The sequence below is a fragment of the Schistocerca serialis genome, chromosome 2 (assembly GCF_023864345.2).
Source record: "Schistocerca serialis cubense isolate TAMUIC-IGC-003099 chromosome 2, iqSchSeri2.2, whole genome shotgun sequence".
NCBI lineage: Eukaryota > Metazoa > Arthropoda > Insecta > Orthoptera > Acrididae > Schistocerca > Schistocerca serialis.
This window is the reverse complement of record NC_064639.1, coordinates 456,997,939-457,015,496: the sequence shown is the minus strand read 5'-3', so window position 1 is coordinate 457,015,496 and position 17,558 is coordinate 456,997,939. Positions and strand designations below refer to the sequence as shown.

The 17,558-nt window shown below is 38.2% G+C and overlaps 1 protein-coding gene across 3 annotated transcripts in view; it reads right to left on the bottom strand.

Moving 5' to 3' along the window:
* Positions 1–17,558, bottom strand: part of LOC126457353 (maestro heat-like repeat-containing protein family member 1) — a 247,734-nt gene that overhangs the window by 86,258 nt on the left and 143,918 nt on the right. For 2 of the 3 annotated variants that reach the window (XM_050093582.1, XM_050093583.1), the window contains exons 23-24: positions 13,753–13,890; positions 2,259–2,373 (exon numbers count right to left, since the gene is read on the bottom strand). In XM_050093582.1, the coding sequence (XP_049949539.1) occupies positions 2,259–2,373; positions 13,753–13,890 (253 nt within the window). The remainder of the gene's footprint in view (positions 1–2,258; positions 2,374–13,752; positions 13,891–17,558) is intronic. The other variant, XM_050093584.1, reaches the window with a different exon arrangement.

Genomic DNA, 17,558 nt, shown 5'->3' with positions numbered 1-17,558 from the left:
ATGTTCACTGTATGTCTCACATTCATGTCTGCAGTTATTTCATTCAGGGCTTCTCGTCTGTTAACACTGACAACTCTACGCAAATGGCTCTGCTCTACCACTGTGTTGTCCATGGTGAGATGTAATGTCTGAAATCTGATATTCTTGGCACACTCTTGACACTGTGTATCTCGGTGTATTGAATTCCCTAACAAAATGGAATGTCTCAAGCGTCTAGCTCCAACTACCATTCTGTGTTCAATGCCTGTTAATCCCCGCCACTTCGCCATAATCACGTCAGAAGCCTTTTCCAATGAATCACTTAAGTACAAATGACAGCTCTACCAATGCACTGCCCTTTTATACCTTGTCTATCACCATCTGTATATGTGCATATCGCTTTCCCATTACTTTTGTCACCTCAGCTCAGTGTATAGTAAAATAACATCAGATGCACAACTTTTTGTGATAATGAGGGCCACTCTACACCACAGTCTATAACCTAACCTAATCTAATGGCATTTCAGTTTAAAAGTAGTGCAACAGTATTCTGTACTGTTGTAAAGTTTCTACAGTCTGATATTATGAAGATGTGCAGAGGCAGAACAATGCTAATATGCAATGTCTTCCACAACTTGTATGTTCTGGTAAAATGGTGATTACATACTGATGAGCCAAAACATTGTGATTACTGCCCACTATGAGATGAATGTCTCCTTGCAGTCTGTGACACAGTAAGGAAAGTATACAAGCAGAGCACAGACAAATAAAGAATCTTTCAGGCGATGATACATTGAGCAAATAGGTAAATCTACTGACATAAGTGACTTCAACGAAGGGCAATCTGTTATTTCCCACCACCTGAAAATGAACAGCTCAGATATGGTGAAAGTGGCCAGCTCTTTACAAGTTACTGTCTTGAGTATCTATAGAATGTGACTGACAGGTGGTGAAACCATGAGTAGATGATAAGCTGTTGGACATTCATGCTTCAGCACAGACCGTGGAAGTCAGAGACTTATCTGCACTGTGAATCAGGAGGGGCAGTGATTTGTGGCAGGTCTAATTACAAAGTACAATGCTGGTGTAGGTACAAGTGTCTCAGTACACACTGTTCAGCACACATTGTTGAACATGCATCTGTGCAGCAAACAACCCCTAAGTGTTCCCCAGTTGACCTAATGACTTTATCAATTGTGACTGCAGTGGGCACAGGATTGTCACAACTGGGCCATGTCACCTGATCCGACGAGTCACATTTGTTGTTACATGAAGTCTACTGTTGTTTCTGAAAATGCCATCGCCCAGGTAGTTGTGTGTTGTGTATGTGCACTGTGCCACAGTCGAAAGCTGTTGGAAGGCACTATTATGCTATGAGCACATTCAACTAGGTGTTCATAAGACCTATGGCAGCAATAAAAGGCACTTTGATGGCTGTGCATGTGAACATTACTGCAAACCACCTGCATGCCTTTTGTGTGATATGTTCCCTGATGATGATAGCCCTTTACAGCAGGACAACTGTCCATGTAATAAGACCAGAACCATGCTACAATGGTTTGAGGGGCATGAGAGTGAACTTATGGAGGTCTACTGGCCACAATATTCATGTGATCTGAGCCTGATGAAGCACATTTTAGGACATTTTCTGGCAAAAGCTCAATGTTCACTAAACCATCGGTCAGCAATTCATGTGGATTACATGATCTGTACAAAGACATCTGGCGTCATGTAATTCTGGACACATACCAATGACTTGCTGAAGCCACACCATACAGAAGCGCTGCTTTATTACATTCAAAAGTTGGACCAACACACGATTAAGCAGTTGGTCATAATGTTTTGGCCTATCAGGCTAGTAATTAATGCTATAAGCAGAGCCATGACCCTCGTGCACCTTCGACATACTGACAGTTGAATATGTAAGTGCAAAACAATATAATCTGAATATTTTAACACAAATTCTGTCTTCACAATTTGCATTATGCAAATCAAATTACAGTTGTGAACAGTCTAACATTAATATTAACTATATTTTAGGTGTTTCATTTATTTTCTGTAATAGTTCAATAGATTTCTGAAGTGTGAAATAAAGTGTGAGAAAAGGGAATCCTACATGGTAAGCTTCTTAGGACAAATTATCAAATTAAATCATAATTAATCAAAACGATGACAATCAAACAGAAAAAAGTAATATAAAAATGAGAATGTAACAGTAAAATGCCAAAGTGGTTTTCTCCCTTCATCCATTCCGATAAAAGCTCATACTTTAAACTTACCTCTGCATAAAATGCAGCTACTGTGATTCTTTGGGGCTCATAGTTACTTGTTCCATATTGGTTGAAACATCCCACCAATTTTGGTAATGACTGCGGTACACACTGACATACTTTCCTGCACAGCAAAAATTTCAAAAGGTCACAATAATGGAAAACTACAGAGAACCGGCTAGTAAAAAATTGTATACTTGAACAAAAAATGAGTAATGAAAATCTTACACTAATTCGTGTTCAACAATAATTCTTCTTACAGAATGCATCTTCTCAAAGTAACACTGTAAATACTCTAGACCTTTCCAAAGGCATCACAGTAAATTTTGTCTAAATGGAATATGGGATCATAATGTTGGCATCATAATGTATGTAAGCACTGCATAGTAACCTAACAGTTCTAAGGTGAGACGGAACTTTTGCTGATGACCTGGTCTCTATAGTTCAATACACAATGACCAGATTTTTGTGAAGATAGCTCTTGAATTTACTCCAGAATAGGCTGCATTTCCTAAATTCATTTGCTCTTTTTTGTTACTGCTGACATTATTTGAGTTTGACAACTGTATGTCTTTGATTCTTTACATGTCTGCACCGTTTCAATTATGTTGTGTAGCTGATCACATGATATATACATAACCCCATTGTGGATTCAAAAACAATAAAGTAATATTTTCATAAAAGGATGAGAAGCCATAATGCAATAATAAGTTATTATACTTGACTACCCACAGGGATTTGTTCGAAATAACCTATCTCTGTTTTTTAACCTGGAAAAAATTGCTTGCATGATGGGAAGAATTTCTATCCAGTAATATTGTCATCAAGTAATACTCATATTTGAGAACAAACTCCTTTTCTGAGTGACTAAAAAAATGGAATCTATGGGGACAAATGCGTTAACCTGAGCAGCAAACATACTGAGAAATAACTTTCAGTTTCAAAGGGGGAAAAATATTGTTATTTACCATTTTTATGAAACTTATGAATCCATCCTAAAAAGTTACCACGTAGAAAAAAAACTAAAAAAAAATCTCACATAATTTGTTTATCAATCCTGTATAGCATACTTGCTTGATCTTCCAGTCCCACTACAGTTATAATTCAACTCAAAGGAGGCCTTAGGCAATCCACCCATAATCATATTTTCAAGACTGTGAATCCAGAAAAATAGGTTTTTCACAAGTTTTTATCTCCATTTTTAATCAGACTGTTTCTTCCATAACAAGGTGATTTCATAAAAATATACTTTTTCAGTGTAGAGTACAAAAAACACAACAGAACAGGGTACCATCATAATCATTTCTTAAATATAGTAGAAAATGTAGCGACAAACAATTCGATAGAAAAATCACTGCTTATGTTGCAAAAGCAACTCCCATGAAATGCTCTCACATGAATGTATCACCAATATCTCCTCCTGAAAATAAGAATATTTTATATTCTCTCCAAGCTCATCTGGATTTGATCCCATGTAATAAGGCCCTTCTTATTTGAAATCTGCAATGCATCACTAACTCAAGGCATTTTCCAAAGGCTGAAATATGCCATTGTTAAATCCCTCTTTGAAGAAGGTGGCAGGTGAGATATCAATAACTACCTAGCTTTTTCACAACTGACATTTTCCAAAATTTTCAAGAAAGTGATGTAGTCTAGAATAGTATCACTCTTGAGCAACAATAATATCCACAGTAGATCAGAGTTTGGATTTCAGAAGAGCTGCCCCACAGAGTGCTGTTTACATTTCTACACACCAAATTTTAAAAGCATTAAATAACAAAATAATGCAGGTTGGTATTTTCTGTGACCTACCTATAGCCTTTGAAACTGATGGTATGGCGAGTCAATGGATTATGTCATATCTAACAAAAAGGATGCTGAAAGTTGTACTTAGCAGTTCTAAAATGCAGTCTAAGAACATTATTCTGACTAGGGAGAAATCACTCTTAGGTTCCACATGACTATCGTGGGTCCAGTATTGTTCTTCATGCATGTAAACAATCTTCTATCTAACATACAACAAGCACAATTAATTCCTTTTGCAGATGACATTAATACCATAATCACTCCAGGCATACATACAGCAACAGAAGAAATGTTAAACAATATTCTTGAAAATATCACTGACTGGTTTTCAATGAATGGTCTCACCCTCAGTTTTAAAAAGGAAAAATTCACTTCTGACATCTGAATAGAGATTTGCAAATCGATTACTAATTGCCTGAAAAATCAGAAAAAACTGATTGGAAAGAATAGTTACAAAAAATTTGAAGGCAATTTATGAATCGGTGCACAATCTTGGGTGAACTGCAACTGATAGCAATATCAACAGACCTTTTATATCATTACATTTAAGGTCAATAAACATAATTTGCATTTCATACTGCTGCTTCCAGTAGCGTCCAGTACCAAATAATCACCGCAACCATTGAAACTGTTGATCTGTCAATATTTTTAGCATAAGTAAACCACGTTCAATCGGTGCTTATCAAGTCTGTGTTATTTATTACCTTCAAATTAATTCCATTATGTTTAGTCTTGAGTGTGACAATGTCGGTGTAGGAGCACTCCTCCAGACGTGGCGTTAATTATTCCTGTCTGCATCGAACCTCTTGATGCAGGATCTCAGTGGCGAGTGAAATGATGAACAGATAGGATTTGAACTTATAACCATGTAAATAAATATTCCTTTTCTAATAACTTTTTGTAATACTTTTAATGAACAGTTGAAATACACATTTTCAACGATGCTGGTATGACGGATCCAAGCATAGTCTATACGCTACCACTTCCCAAAAGAAAATGGTGAGGATATATGAATGAATAAATTGAAAACCATATTTCTAACTTTGTTTCATACAGATATTTAATGATATATCAAAACATTATCCTTGCCACAAAACAACTTGTTAATTTAGCCTTTTGCAGTGTCTTTGGTTTATAGTTCATTCAGTTTCCACATAGCTTATATATAAGGAAAGAAAGAAAAATAATACAATACATTACACATCTAGGAGTACCACATCAGTGGTGAATGTAACACACAATGAGAAGATAATAAATGGAGGGGAAACTTCAAAATTTTAGGTGAACACTTTGATGTGAATTTAAACTGGCAAAAAACACTTTTTGGAACTCCTAAAAAAATTTGTTCAGCCACATTTGCACTTAAAATCATTGCAAATATTGGGGGTATTTTGGCTACTACCTCACAGTATATTTATTGTCAGGAAGTTTTCTGAAAATAATTCACTGCAGTTCAAAAGGAACAATGGTGCACATAACTACAATATCAGAAGCAAAAATTATGTTCACTATGCCACAGTACAGCAGGTTATAGCACAAAAAGAGGAAAGCACAATGCTTGGACCAAAAGTTTTATTCTTTTACCCAATGGTATAAAATGTCTGACAGACAGCAATGAAAAAAAAAAAAAAAAAAAAAAAAAGAGGTTGGTATCACTAACACTGCTCGGAAACGATAAGCCAGAAGTCATTTTTATAAAATAATTTCTGATGTTAATGACTTGTTTAACATCATTGTTATTTATTGTGCAAATAATCTGTGGAACAAGAAACTGACAAACGTAAAAGCAGTTCTATCTTAATCCACACAAGACCTCCCATGACTTATCAACCACTTCGTCAGTAGCCATTCGGTAGTTCCTTTCGTACATTAGGTGACTAATTCAGATACATACAGCAATTAACTATTACAGCCTGGGCATGATGGAGAGGTTGATTCTGAATGTTCTAGATGTTGAAGTTCAGTTACATCAAGTGCCTCTACATGATGTACTGTGTAGCTATTGTAACATGAATCATGGGACTAATCTACATTCACCAAACAGTCTATTTTCATTTTAATTTTCTGAATTATGGTTATTTCATGCTGGGCAATGCAAAACACACACCATTAATGTGTCTGTGACAGTATTATGAGGATAATTCCTATAATCACATACATTCATACTCCATGGTTACTGACATCAAGCAATAACATCTGAACTGGTTGGCTAGTGTACTATCATTACTTTATAAGGATTCATTTTCAGTTAAAGCCCAACTCTGCAAGTATAAGCTACTAACATATGAGACCAAAGTGGCTAAATTGCAAACACATTTTCTCAAACTACTTCTCATGGCCACCCCTATCTTGCCTAACTCAGCTAAAACTCATACACCACCTGCCAAAACTTCAGGAATGGGGTGGAGAGTATGTGGCAATTAGAAGCTGCCTCCCCAGTATTAGATTCCAGCCCAAAACGAAATATCAGGATTGCATCTGGATGTCATCGACTTCTTGCCACAGTATTTCTGCTGTCAACCATTCAGTCATCTTCATATGAGATTACTAGTTCACAGTGCTACCTTTATACCAAAATCTGGTGCAGAGAGACATGTGCAAAGACAGCCACTACATGTGTGGCATCTGTTGTCTTTTGTACCCTCTTCTGTGTGCTGGGGCATGCGTAAGGATGATACGATATATTTGCTCTCTGTCAGAATACTGGCTTATGGAGTTAAAATTAAGATGTCAAATTAATAAAGTTAACTGTCATTAGTCATAAAATGCTTTCTTTATGAAGATATTAAAGAAATTACGGGGTCCCTCACCTTATCCAGTTGAAAGCCACCATCATATTAATAGGATCTTCCACCAAAAATATTTCCACCGATTCCTTAATAACTGAATTCCAGAAGGATCTCATCGAGGCCAAGATTTCAGTGGCAGAATAATCCATGGAATGTCCTCTGGAGATACAATGCTTGGCTATGACTGACTTACTGGAACAAGAAAGGGGAGTGTGGTGATCATTATCAATGCACCTTTCATGCACTGTGCGCATTGTCTGACCAATGTAGGCTTTGCTTTCTGCCTAGATGAGATCCTTTTGGGGTTCAGTTATTAAGGAATCCATGATAATATGATTAGCAGAAGATATTATTAATCATCATAGTGGCTTTCAGCTGGATAAGGTGTGGGACCTGGTGATTTGTTTGATGTCTACAGAAAGAAAACATTTTATGAATAATGACACATCTAAAAAAGTTGATTTTATTAATTTGACATCTAAATCTTAAGTCCATGAGCCTGCATTCCACGAACAGCATGCACACAGTATCACCATTACTCACGTGTCTCTGCACCACAGTTGGAGCAATACTTGAAGAGAATGTGAAACTCGACTAGTCACTCAAGAAGCAGCTGCCTTCATGTGCAAGAGTCTCTGCTTCAATTTTTGTTACAATATTAGCAATATGAACTATCAATCTCCAGTGCAAATCATTCACCTAAAGTTGGCTGAATTGCTGTCAGCCGAAATATTGTGGCAAGAAGTCGAAGTCTTCAGGCTGCAATTCTGAAACTTAAGGCACAATTTCAACTATCATGTCTGACATAGTATTTGTGTCATATGTTAAACACCGTGTATATTTGTTTCACATATTAATAATCACTCTGTACATTTCACATAAAATGCACACTCCTAGCAAAAACTGTCTATGTAATTTGTATTTTCTACTTAAAATTAGATTATCTGCTTCTTATTTTTAAGTAACTGTCCTACCCACTTTACAAAGCAATCTATGGGGATGAGTGTGCACAGTGACAGTATACTTCATTATTACACAGGTAGCTGATAATTTTGTTCTTAGAATGAAAGAATATCTGGCACCAACATTTCACTGAAAATAAATATCTGCTTTATAAACAAGATGCCTTTTTGTATTGCAATACTGGGAAAATATTTACTGTCTAAGAATTGTTTAGCCTTTTTTTTAATAAAAGGCACCTTCAGTGGATACTCTAATATAGCACATGGTTTTGGTTAACACAATTAATTATTGGTTTAAAACAGTTAACACCCTCATTGTTTTAGCACATGGAATTGTGCTTACAGTTATTTTTGTGTGTTCTTGTGATTTCTATGCTTAGAAAAGTACGCGTTAAAGCAGGAAATTATTGATATCTTTGATAAAATGGGTGCCTGTATTGCAAAAAGCATCCCTTAACTCCACTCCAGTATGATACTACTATGGCCATTGTTAATCCATCCTGGATTTTCCACTGATTTTGTCCTGTAGGGTACTAGATTGGTGTCACAGAAGAATAAGATCCAGCTGTACCTGACACTAGTACAGCTGGTACTTTTATGTGGTTCTGCACACTGGGCGATATCAGCAAAAGCTGAAGAAGCAATATGAGCCCTTGAGAGGAAGGTACTTCGAAAGATCTATGGACCCATTTACAATACCATGGAGAGTAAATAGGAACAAAGAACAAAAGAAGACCTGTATCAGCAATTTGGAAAGACACACATTGGTCGAATATTAGGGCACAAGAGGCTACAGTGGTTTGGCCACGTCCTTTGAACTGATAGATCCCTCTATTCCCAACCTGCTGCTCAAAACGCCCAATGGGATTCCAAGGATGCGATAGAAGGTTCAATTATTAACTATCCTTAAAGAAGTGGAGCCAACAGTGGTGGAACACAAAGTTACCAAGTGGCAACGCTGGAATACTGTCTGCAGTGGATATTTCCTCTGTTGAGACTGACTGTCCCCCTTACTGTGCTTCTTGTAAACTGTTATTTTATGATTTTTTTTTTTATAAAGAGCTGTTTATTCTCCTTTTACAGTGTTGTCATTTATTCTGTTGTTCTGCTGTGGACCTTAATGGCCCGTTAATGCAATAAATAATAATAATACCAGACTTTTGTGCCAAATACATCAGAGAACGATATTATTTACATCCACATCTACATCTACATATACTCCGCAAACCACAGTATGGTGCATGGCTGAAGGTACTGTCTATCACTACTAGTCATTTCCTTTCTTGTTCCACTCACAAACAAAGTGGAGGAAAAATGACTATCTACAACCCTGAATATGAGCACCAATTTTTGTATCTTATCTTCATGATCCTTACACAAAATGTATGTTAGTGTGGAAGAATTGTTCTGCAGTCAGCCTCAAAACCCTGTATCTAAATTTTCGAAATAATGCCTGGTGAAAAGAGTGTTCTCTTCTCTCCAGGGATTCCCATTTGAGTTCATGAAGCATCTCCATCAAACTTGCATACTGATAGACCCTATCCAAATTGCTTTGATGACTTCCTTTAATCCAACTTGGCGGGAATTCCAAACATTCAAACAATATTCAAGTATGAGTTGCACTAGTATTCAATATGCTGTCTTCTTTACAGATGAGCTACACTTTGCTCGACTTTGTTTTACTGGGAGAATTTTGGCATTCACCTTGTTTTACTGGGAGAATTTTGGCATTCACCTTGTTTTACTGGGAGAATTTTGGCATTCACCTTGTTTCACTGGGAGAATTTTGGCATTCACCTTCCCTACTACCAGCCTGAAATGCTCATTCCAGTTCATATCGCTTTGCAACATTACATCAAGATACTTAACCTATGTGACTGTGTCAAGGGGCACTCCAATAATACTGTACTCAAATTTTATAGGATTATTTTTCCAAATCATCTGGATTTACTTACATTTTTCTACATTTAGAATTAGCTGCCCTTCACCATACCAACTAGAAATTTTGACTAAGTAATCTTGTATACCCCCACAGTCATTCCTGCTGCTGACACTGACCATCAAGTCGTTTATGTATATAGAAAATAAACGCAGTCCTATCACACTGCCTCCTATCAAGCTGCCTTGAAGCACTGCTGACAATACCTTTGTCTATGAACAGTTGCCATTGAGGATAACATATTGGAGTCTATTACTTAAAAAGTCTTCAAGCCACTCACACAGCTGTGAACCTAATCTGTACACTTGGATCTTCATCAACAGTTTGCAGTGGGGCACCACGTCAAACACTGTCCGGTAATTTACAGATATGGAATCTGCTGGTTGCCCTTCATCCACGGTTTGCAGGATATTTTGTGAGACAAGGGCAAGCTGAGTTTCACGAGAGCACTGGCTTCTAAATACGTGCTGATTTATGGACACAAGCTGTCTTTTCTGTTTCATGGAAATTTATTTTATTCCCACTCAGAGTTTGTTCAAGAATTCTGCAGCAAACTGATGTTAAGGATATTGGTCTGTAATTAGTTATGCCCATTCTTTTACTTTTCCTTCTTCAATTGCTTGGGACTTTTTGCTAGACAAAAAATACGCAAGCTAAGTAAGAAGCCAATGCCGCAGAGTATTCTTTGTAAAACGAAACTGGGATTCTTTCTGGACCTAATGACTTTATTTGTTTTCAACTTTTTCTGTTGCTTCTCTATGCCATGAATACCAATTTCTATGTCTTACATGTGGAAGTCTGTACAACAGCTGAACAACAGTATGTTTATTTGACCCTCCTGCATGAATGATTTCTTGGACATGAAATTTAAAACTTAAGCTTTGCTTTTACTGTCTTCTATTGCCACCTCAGACTGGTTAACGAGTGACTGGATAAAAGCCTTTGACCCACTTAGTCATTTTACATACGATCAGAATTTCCTCAGGTTTTTGGGAAGATCTTTCACTAAGGTATATGGTGCAAGTTTTTGTAGCCCCACACACGGGTCATCTTAAGAATGCACCAATTTCTACTAACTTTTACCTGTAAACATTTATGCTCTTTTTTTGAACCAAGAATGCAAGAATCTCTATTTCCTCAGCATTTTCCAAATTTGATTACTAATCCACAGAGGGTCCTTTCCATCCTTAATCCACTTAGTTGACACACACATCACAAGAGCATGATTTGCAATCGGTTCAAACTTTGTCCATAATCCCTCTGCATCAGTCACACTGGAACTAAACCATGTCCATTCATTGTCTAAGTGGGATGCTAACAATGGCTTACCTGCTTTGTCTAGTACAAACTCTCTCCTGGCCTTCTTGACTGACTTATTAACTTTAGTAACCATCATCGCTGTAATGATATGATGTTCACTAATTCCTGTCCCTACACTGACACTGTCAATAAGATCAGGCCTGTTGGTAACTACGAGGCATAAAATATTTCTGTTGTGTGTGGGTTGTCTAAGGCAGTTTACAGAAAATGGGTACAAATGTACTTTGCAGGACTGTCTGTCCATACCCCCTGCAATGAAGCTATAGACATACCTGTTAGTACTTTAATAATGGAAAATCCAGGACGGAATAAAACAAGATTATGAAAAGAATAGTTACTACTCACCATATAGCGGAGATGCTGAGTGGTAGACACAGGCGCAACAAAAAGACTGTCGGAAAGTGAGCTTTCCGCCAACAAGGCCTTTGTCGAAAATACACACACACACACACACACACACACACACACACACACACACACAAGCGTGCACGTGCGCCCACCCACCCCAGAGGAACTAGGTGGCTAGTAAGAACATCTAACAATTAACTTGATTTCACTTAGACCTGTTATACTCCGCTGTCACACACACAGTCAACCTCAACAGAGACACTATTTTTGTATACTGCAATGAGCAGTTCTCTTCCTATAGCATCTTAAAAAATATTTTGGAGCTTTCTACTTTGTATATCAGTCCGCTCTCAGTTCCGAGAATAACTGGAGTGCAAGAAATTTCCTGGTGGGCAGTAAATTAGGGAACTTTGTTACACATACTTCCACAGTGTACTGTTAAAATTTTCACAGTCGAAGTGTGTGTACTTTGCACGTGATTTGATTTCACTCTCTGCATATCAAGTGACAGGCATTCATCGGAGTAACTCAGACTATTGCCTAGCCTAAGAAACCCACATATGCACTCCACAAGTACTCTGCTACCCTGGTAGCTGCTTCCTTTGTATAGTGCACTCCTGACCTGTCAAGGGGAGTTCTACAATTCCCCATCCAATTAATGCAGGTACATAAATCTGTATTTTGGCCATCCCAGAATCAATGGAGCCTCTGGTGAGATGTTCCACCCAGCTTCAAACCAAAGGACACCTATTGATGCTAGGTACGGTGCTGCAGACTGTGAATTCTGGGTGCACTTCATAAGTGAGGTCAGCAGTCTTCACCACTTCCGCCAGCCACCCATAAAAACTGAGGATGTTCTCAGAACCCAAGCGACAGGCATCACTGCTGCCGACACGAGCAACAACATGCAGACAGCTGTCTCCTGCACTCCTGATAGCCACAGGCAGGGCCTCCTCCACATCTCAGATCAAGACCCTCCACGGACACACGGAGTGCACCATGGAATTCTTTACGGCCCTGAATTCTATTTCCCTAACGGGCTCCATAACTTGCGTAACATTTGAGCTCCCAATAACTAATAAATCATGCTCCTGTGTGCCTGCTGAAGAAATGGCCGCCTGTCGATACACAGAGGGAATGGGTGAGGCTAGAGGGCCAGCCCCCATATTGACACTCTACCTCAAGAAATGGAACCACTTAAACCCAGCAGTCTTCCAGTAGCAAGTGCGGATCCCCTGCTTCGGGTGCACTGGAAGGTACTGTAACAGCAGAGCCTATGGACGAAACTAACAACACCTGAGATGTCTCTCACAATGCTCCAGTTTCTCCACTGCCCCCTCAACCTGAGGCAGCAGCCTGCAGAGGGCTGACCATGTCCATAAGCCTCTTCAAGCATTTGCGAACTACAGCCAGCTGCTCCTGCGTCTGCACACAGTATGCGTACATTGTACCCAGCCTACCACTACTAACTTGAGAAGAAACAGAAAAAGGTAAATATGTGACTCACTAGTCTCCTGTCATATCATCAGTGGAGGCTGGCAGCTGATTAAGTTGAGGTCAATGGTTATTGGCCGCCCAAAAACCAATGACTACTGCGTTACAGACTGCGTGAATATACAACTTACCATTAATAAAATGTATTACTATATCTCTCAAATACATAGATATGCAATGAGTTTAAGAATTAAACTTTGCAAGCATATAAAAATATAGAAAGTCTTTAAGAGTTAAACTGAGAATGGAAACAGAAAGGCTAAGTATGCTACTTGCTAGTCTCGTGGTGTTTCAACATGAAGATAAGAAACATTTTGAAAGTGTACTAACAAAAAAAGTACGTTCATTTCACAATAAATACTGCACCTGAGATGACACTGCAACAGCGGTGAAACAAGAGTGAAAGATAGAATTGCTTTCTCTCCAAAGTATACGAAATCTCCAAAAAACATTTATATACTAATATTGCAAAAACTGCGAGTACTATTACGGATCCTTAAGATGGATGTACATCCCAGTCTGGTTGGAGAACAGATGGTAAGGGCATCTGAACAAGTGAGTTAGTTTATCTGAGATACAAAGTGCCTGAAGAGAACAACAAGGGTAGCTGTCAAAATACTGTGATAAAAACTGGTGTTGGTAACATGTTTTGATCTCTGTCATGTTCCACTGAATATCTAATGCAGTTAACTAATGAATTATCACACTGAAGATGGCAGTAAAATGATAAGACATCAATTTTCATAGGCTTGAAGCTCAATATGCTGAAACACATAACTGTGATGACATTTTTCAAAATCAATACTGCATATTAAAATCAAGCTATCATACTAATAAATTCTTACTTTACTAGACCTGGGATCATTTTTATAAATGCTGTAAGATTTTCTCCACTGTCCATATGTGTACATTGCAGTAAGGCTTCTGCTATTAGCTCACAGTTGCTGCAGAGTAAAAATGCTTTGAATGCATCTTGTGTTACCCTGAAACAAGTAATCAACAGTAAGTTCATTTTGATTCTCCTGAATCCAACTCATAAGGTTATAAAACAGCACAGCACACATGCCTGAAACATTTTAAATGCATTGCCCTTTTGTATATGTAAGTATCTAAAATAAGAAATACTCATCCTGTCGCAATCATATAGCAGATTATTTAGAATTTCAGTTCTATATAATAATTATAAGAAAATTAAAGATGATAAACACTGGTTGACAGCATAAAGCTGCCTGATCCACAGACAATTTCATCTTTTACTTTTGAAAACATGAAATTTGAAGTATAATATTAAATGGAGACCTATACTTTGCTCTCATCCAGCACTGCTCCGAGGCAGGAAGCTGCCATACTTCATTAGCACCTGTCAGACATATCTATGATACAACATAGGCTTGGTGGTGGTGATTTTTGAACTTGCATCAACAAGCAAAGACAATAAATCCATAATTTATAAAACTCCAACAGTAACAAAGAAAGAAACTATAACAGCAACAAAGCTAAGAAACAGCAACAAATGTAATAGTCACAAATGCAACCGCTCATACAAGATCATCATCAGCAGGAACATTTCCAACATTTGGACCAACAGGCAGCCACAGAACCAAGTACACAATTGCAGTTCACAGAATTCTTCTAAAGAACCAACTTTTGTCTCAATCCCGTTTGGTGGGAAAAAGGTGAAATGTTTTGAAACTGACCATGTTGTGTTAGCCAAGTGAGTTTCTCAATTTTAATTTTCCCTCATATAATACCAGAAGGCCGTTAAATTCACATGTCTAATGCATTACAGAACTGCAAGACATAGCTGTCAACCTTTAGAAGAGGTTGTCTGTAGTCAAATGGCAAATATGGAGGGGTACCTTATGTTAAAGCAGCTTTGGAATTATATATTTGAAAAGGGGGAACCGCTGAGCGAGCAGGGAGTTTTCGCACAGGATTATGTAATGTGGTGGGCTGTCCCAGCAGCAGACATTCAATTTGCATGACACAGGGTGGCTGGTGTGTGTTTTGAAGGCAGGTAATGTACATGAGAAGAAAGTGTGGCAATATGAAGAAATGAAGAATGGACAACAAGTTTTACATAAGTAAAAGGACACAGGAAAAAAGGTGGATGGGTATGAGGAGGAAGAGAGCGAAATCGGCAATGTCTAACAGTGATGGAAATTCCCTCTCTCCCTTTACCTTTCTCTCTTTACGCCCCCTCTCCCTTTTTTCTCCTCCTGTTTCACTCCTCTCCCTCATCCTACATCTCTTTTTGTTCTGTCCTTCGTATTTTTTTGTGAGGCCATGGAGTCATCTGTCAGGGTGTATAAGGAGACAAGGGAAAAAAATCCTGGATTTTTTCCTGGATTTCCCAGTAAACACACACTTTTCATGTTCAATGACAGTATACTTTTCCTTGGAACTGTAAAACTTGTTAATCATTTGAATAGTTATGTTTTTCTACACTGGCATACAAATTCCCAGCACCCTAGGAAACGAAACTCGGCAAAAAACGTCACAGCCAAAATCAACATCAGTGTTAAGTAGTGTGAACACACAAATAGGAAAAGTTAATGATTTAAATTAATATACATAGTGTAGCTACATGAAATGCAAAGCTTCACATATTAATACTGGCCTCCAAGATTAATAAGCTGCAAGAGAGGCTAAGCTCTCACATGTAATATTGGTCTTTTTTTGTACATGTTACACACATCTCTAATCTGGGCTCGAAATTCTTCTAAATGACTCTTCCTCAAATTTTTCATATTTCAATGAGTACCAAATGCTCTGTGATTTAAAAAAAATCATTTCATATTCTTGCACTTAACATAATTTATCTCGTGCAAAAGAAAATTTACTCTGAAAGTATGACTTTTCAAACCACCTCTTGCAACATTCTCAATCATCAGTTCAGGCAAATGATTTAAGTAATCATATATCAATGAAATGAAATAAAATGATCGTATGGCATTGCTGGCCGGGAAGCCCCAACTGGGGAAGTTCGGCCACCAATTGTGAGACTTATTGCAGTTGATGCTACATTGGGCAACTTGTGTGTCAGTGATGAGAATGAAATGATGATGAGGACAACCTAACACCTATCCCATGAGTGGAGGAAATCTCCAACCTGGCTAGGAATCGTACCCGGGCCCACTGCATGCGAGGCAAGTATGTTCCCATCCAGCTAAGCAGGTGGAGTATATATCAATAATGTCTCGTCAGAGACAGGGGGATGTACAGTTGTGTGTGTGCATGTGAGAATGCTGTATTGTAACATATTTCTATGCTACCACAGGTGAATGGTTGCCTTCCCCTTACTGTATGGATGGCTCCATCCATGAATTTCCATTAGAGTTAGAACAACAGTAAACACAATGGGTCATTAGGGCAGATGGCACCAAGGCTACTGTCAACAGTCAGAGCAGTACTTGTTCACAGTAAGAGCAACACTGAATCATTTCATACTCGTTTGGGCAGAGGAACACTTAAAGAGGATAGTGCATGCTTGTCATAACCATTGTCAGACAGGTTTATGATGTATGCAGTGCTTGGGTAGAAATGAAACTGATAGAAGTGGGAGCTCCAGATGACCAAATGTTAGGAAAAAATATTTTTGGCACAACCCAACTGAGGCACAGGCCTTTATGTTAGCATAGATATCAGGCAACAGTTGGTGCAGTGGAAAGAATACAGATCGCTAATCCAAGGTCCACGGGGTCTAGTCCCTATGCAAAAATGGGCTTTTCTTTTATTTTCATTTGTATCTTTATTACACTGCAAATAAACCAAAATACTGTTCAATATATTGTATTCATTAACATTTTTATAAAAGGTTGTAATGTGGGAGAATGAGACAGTATTCAACAGAGAGCATAATTCAACATAAATTGGAGAATATGATATTATTAGAGTATGTTTATGCCAAGTTATATACATGCAGAACCTTAAACTGTAACATTGCTAAACTTCTGCATTAATGAAAACTAGTGGACTTAAGAAGAAACAATGAGGGGTGTGTAATAAGTAATGCAAGACTTTTTTTCTCGGCCAATTTCAGTTGGAAAAATGCAGAATTAGTTGTGGGACATAATGGATTATTCCCGCTTCAGCCACTATAGTTTCATGAAGTTAAAACAGGTAGCGGCACTATACATAGCATTCAAAATTTAGTCTGCAACGAAGGTGCATTCCAAGCAGATTACTGTCACTGAGTTTCTTTTGGCAAAAATCAGAGCATCGCAGATATTCATAGGCACTTGCACAATGTCGACAGAGGCCTGGCAGTGAACAAAAGCACAATGAGTCATTGGGTGAGGCCTCTGCCACCTTTGCAACAAGGTCACACAAACCTGTCCGATCTCCCACACGCTGGCTGGCTGCACACAGCTGTGACTCCCGTAATGTTGGAGCATATGGACACACTCATTCAAAGTGGTCAACAGATCACAATCATACACCTTGCTGCTCAACTGGATTCTGTTGGCAGTGCTGACACCTCCAGTTGGGTACTCAAAGGTATGTGCCTCCTTGGTTCTTTGCTCCCTAACGGAGAACAATAAAGAGCAACGAAGGACCACACGTGTAGAATTGCTTGTTTGTTACGAGGCTGATCATGACAATTTTTGGTCTAACATCATAACAGGCAGTGAAACATGGGTTCATCACT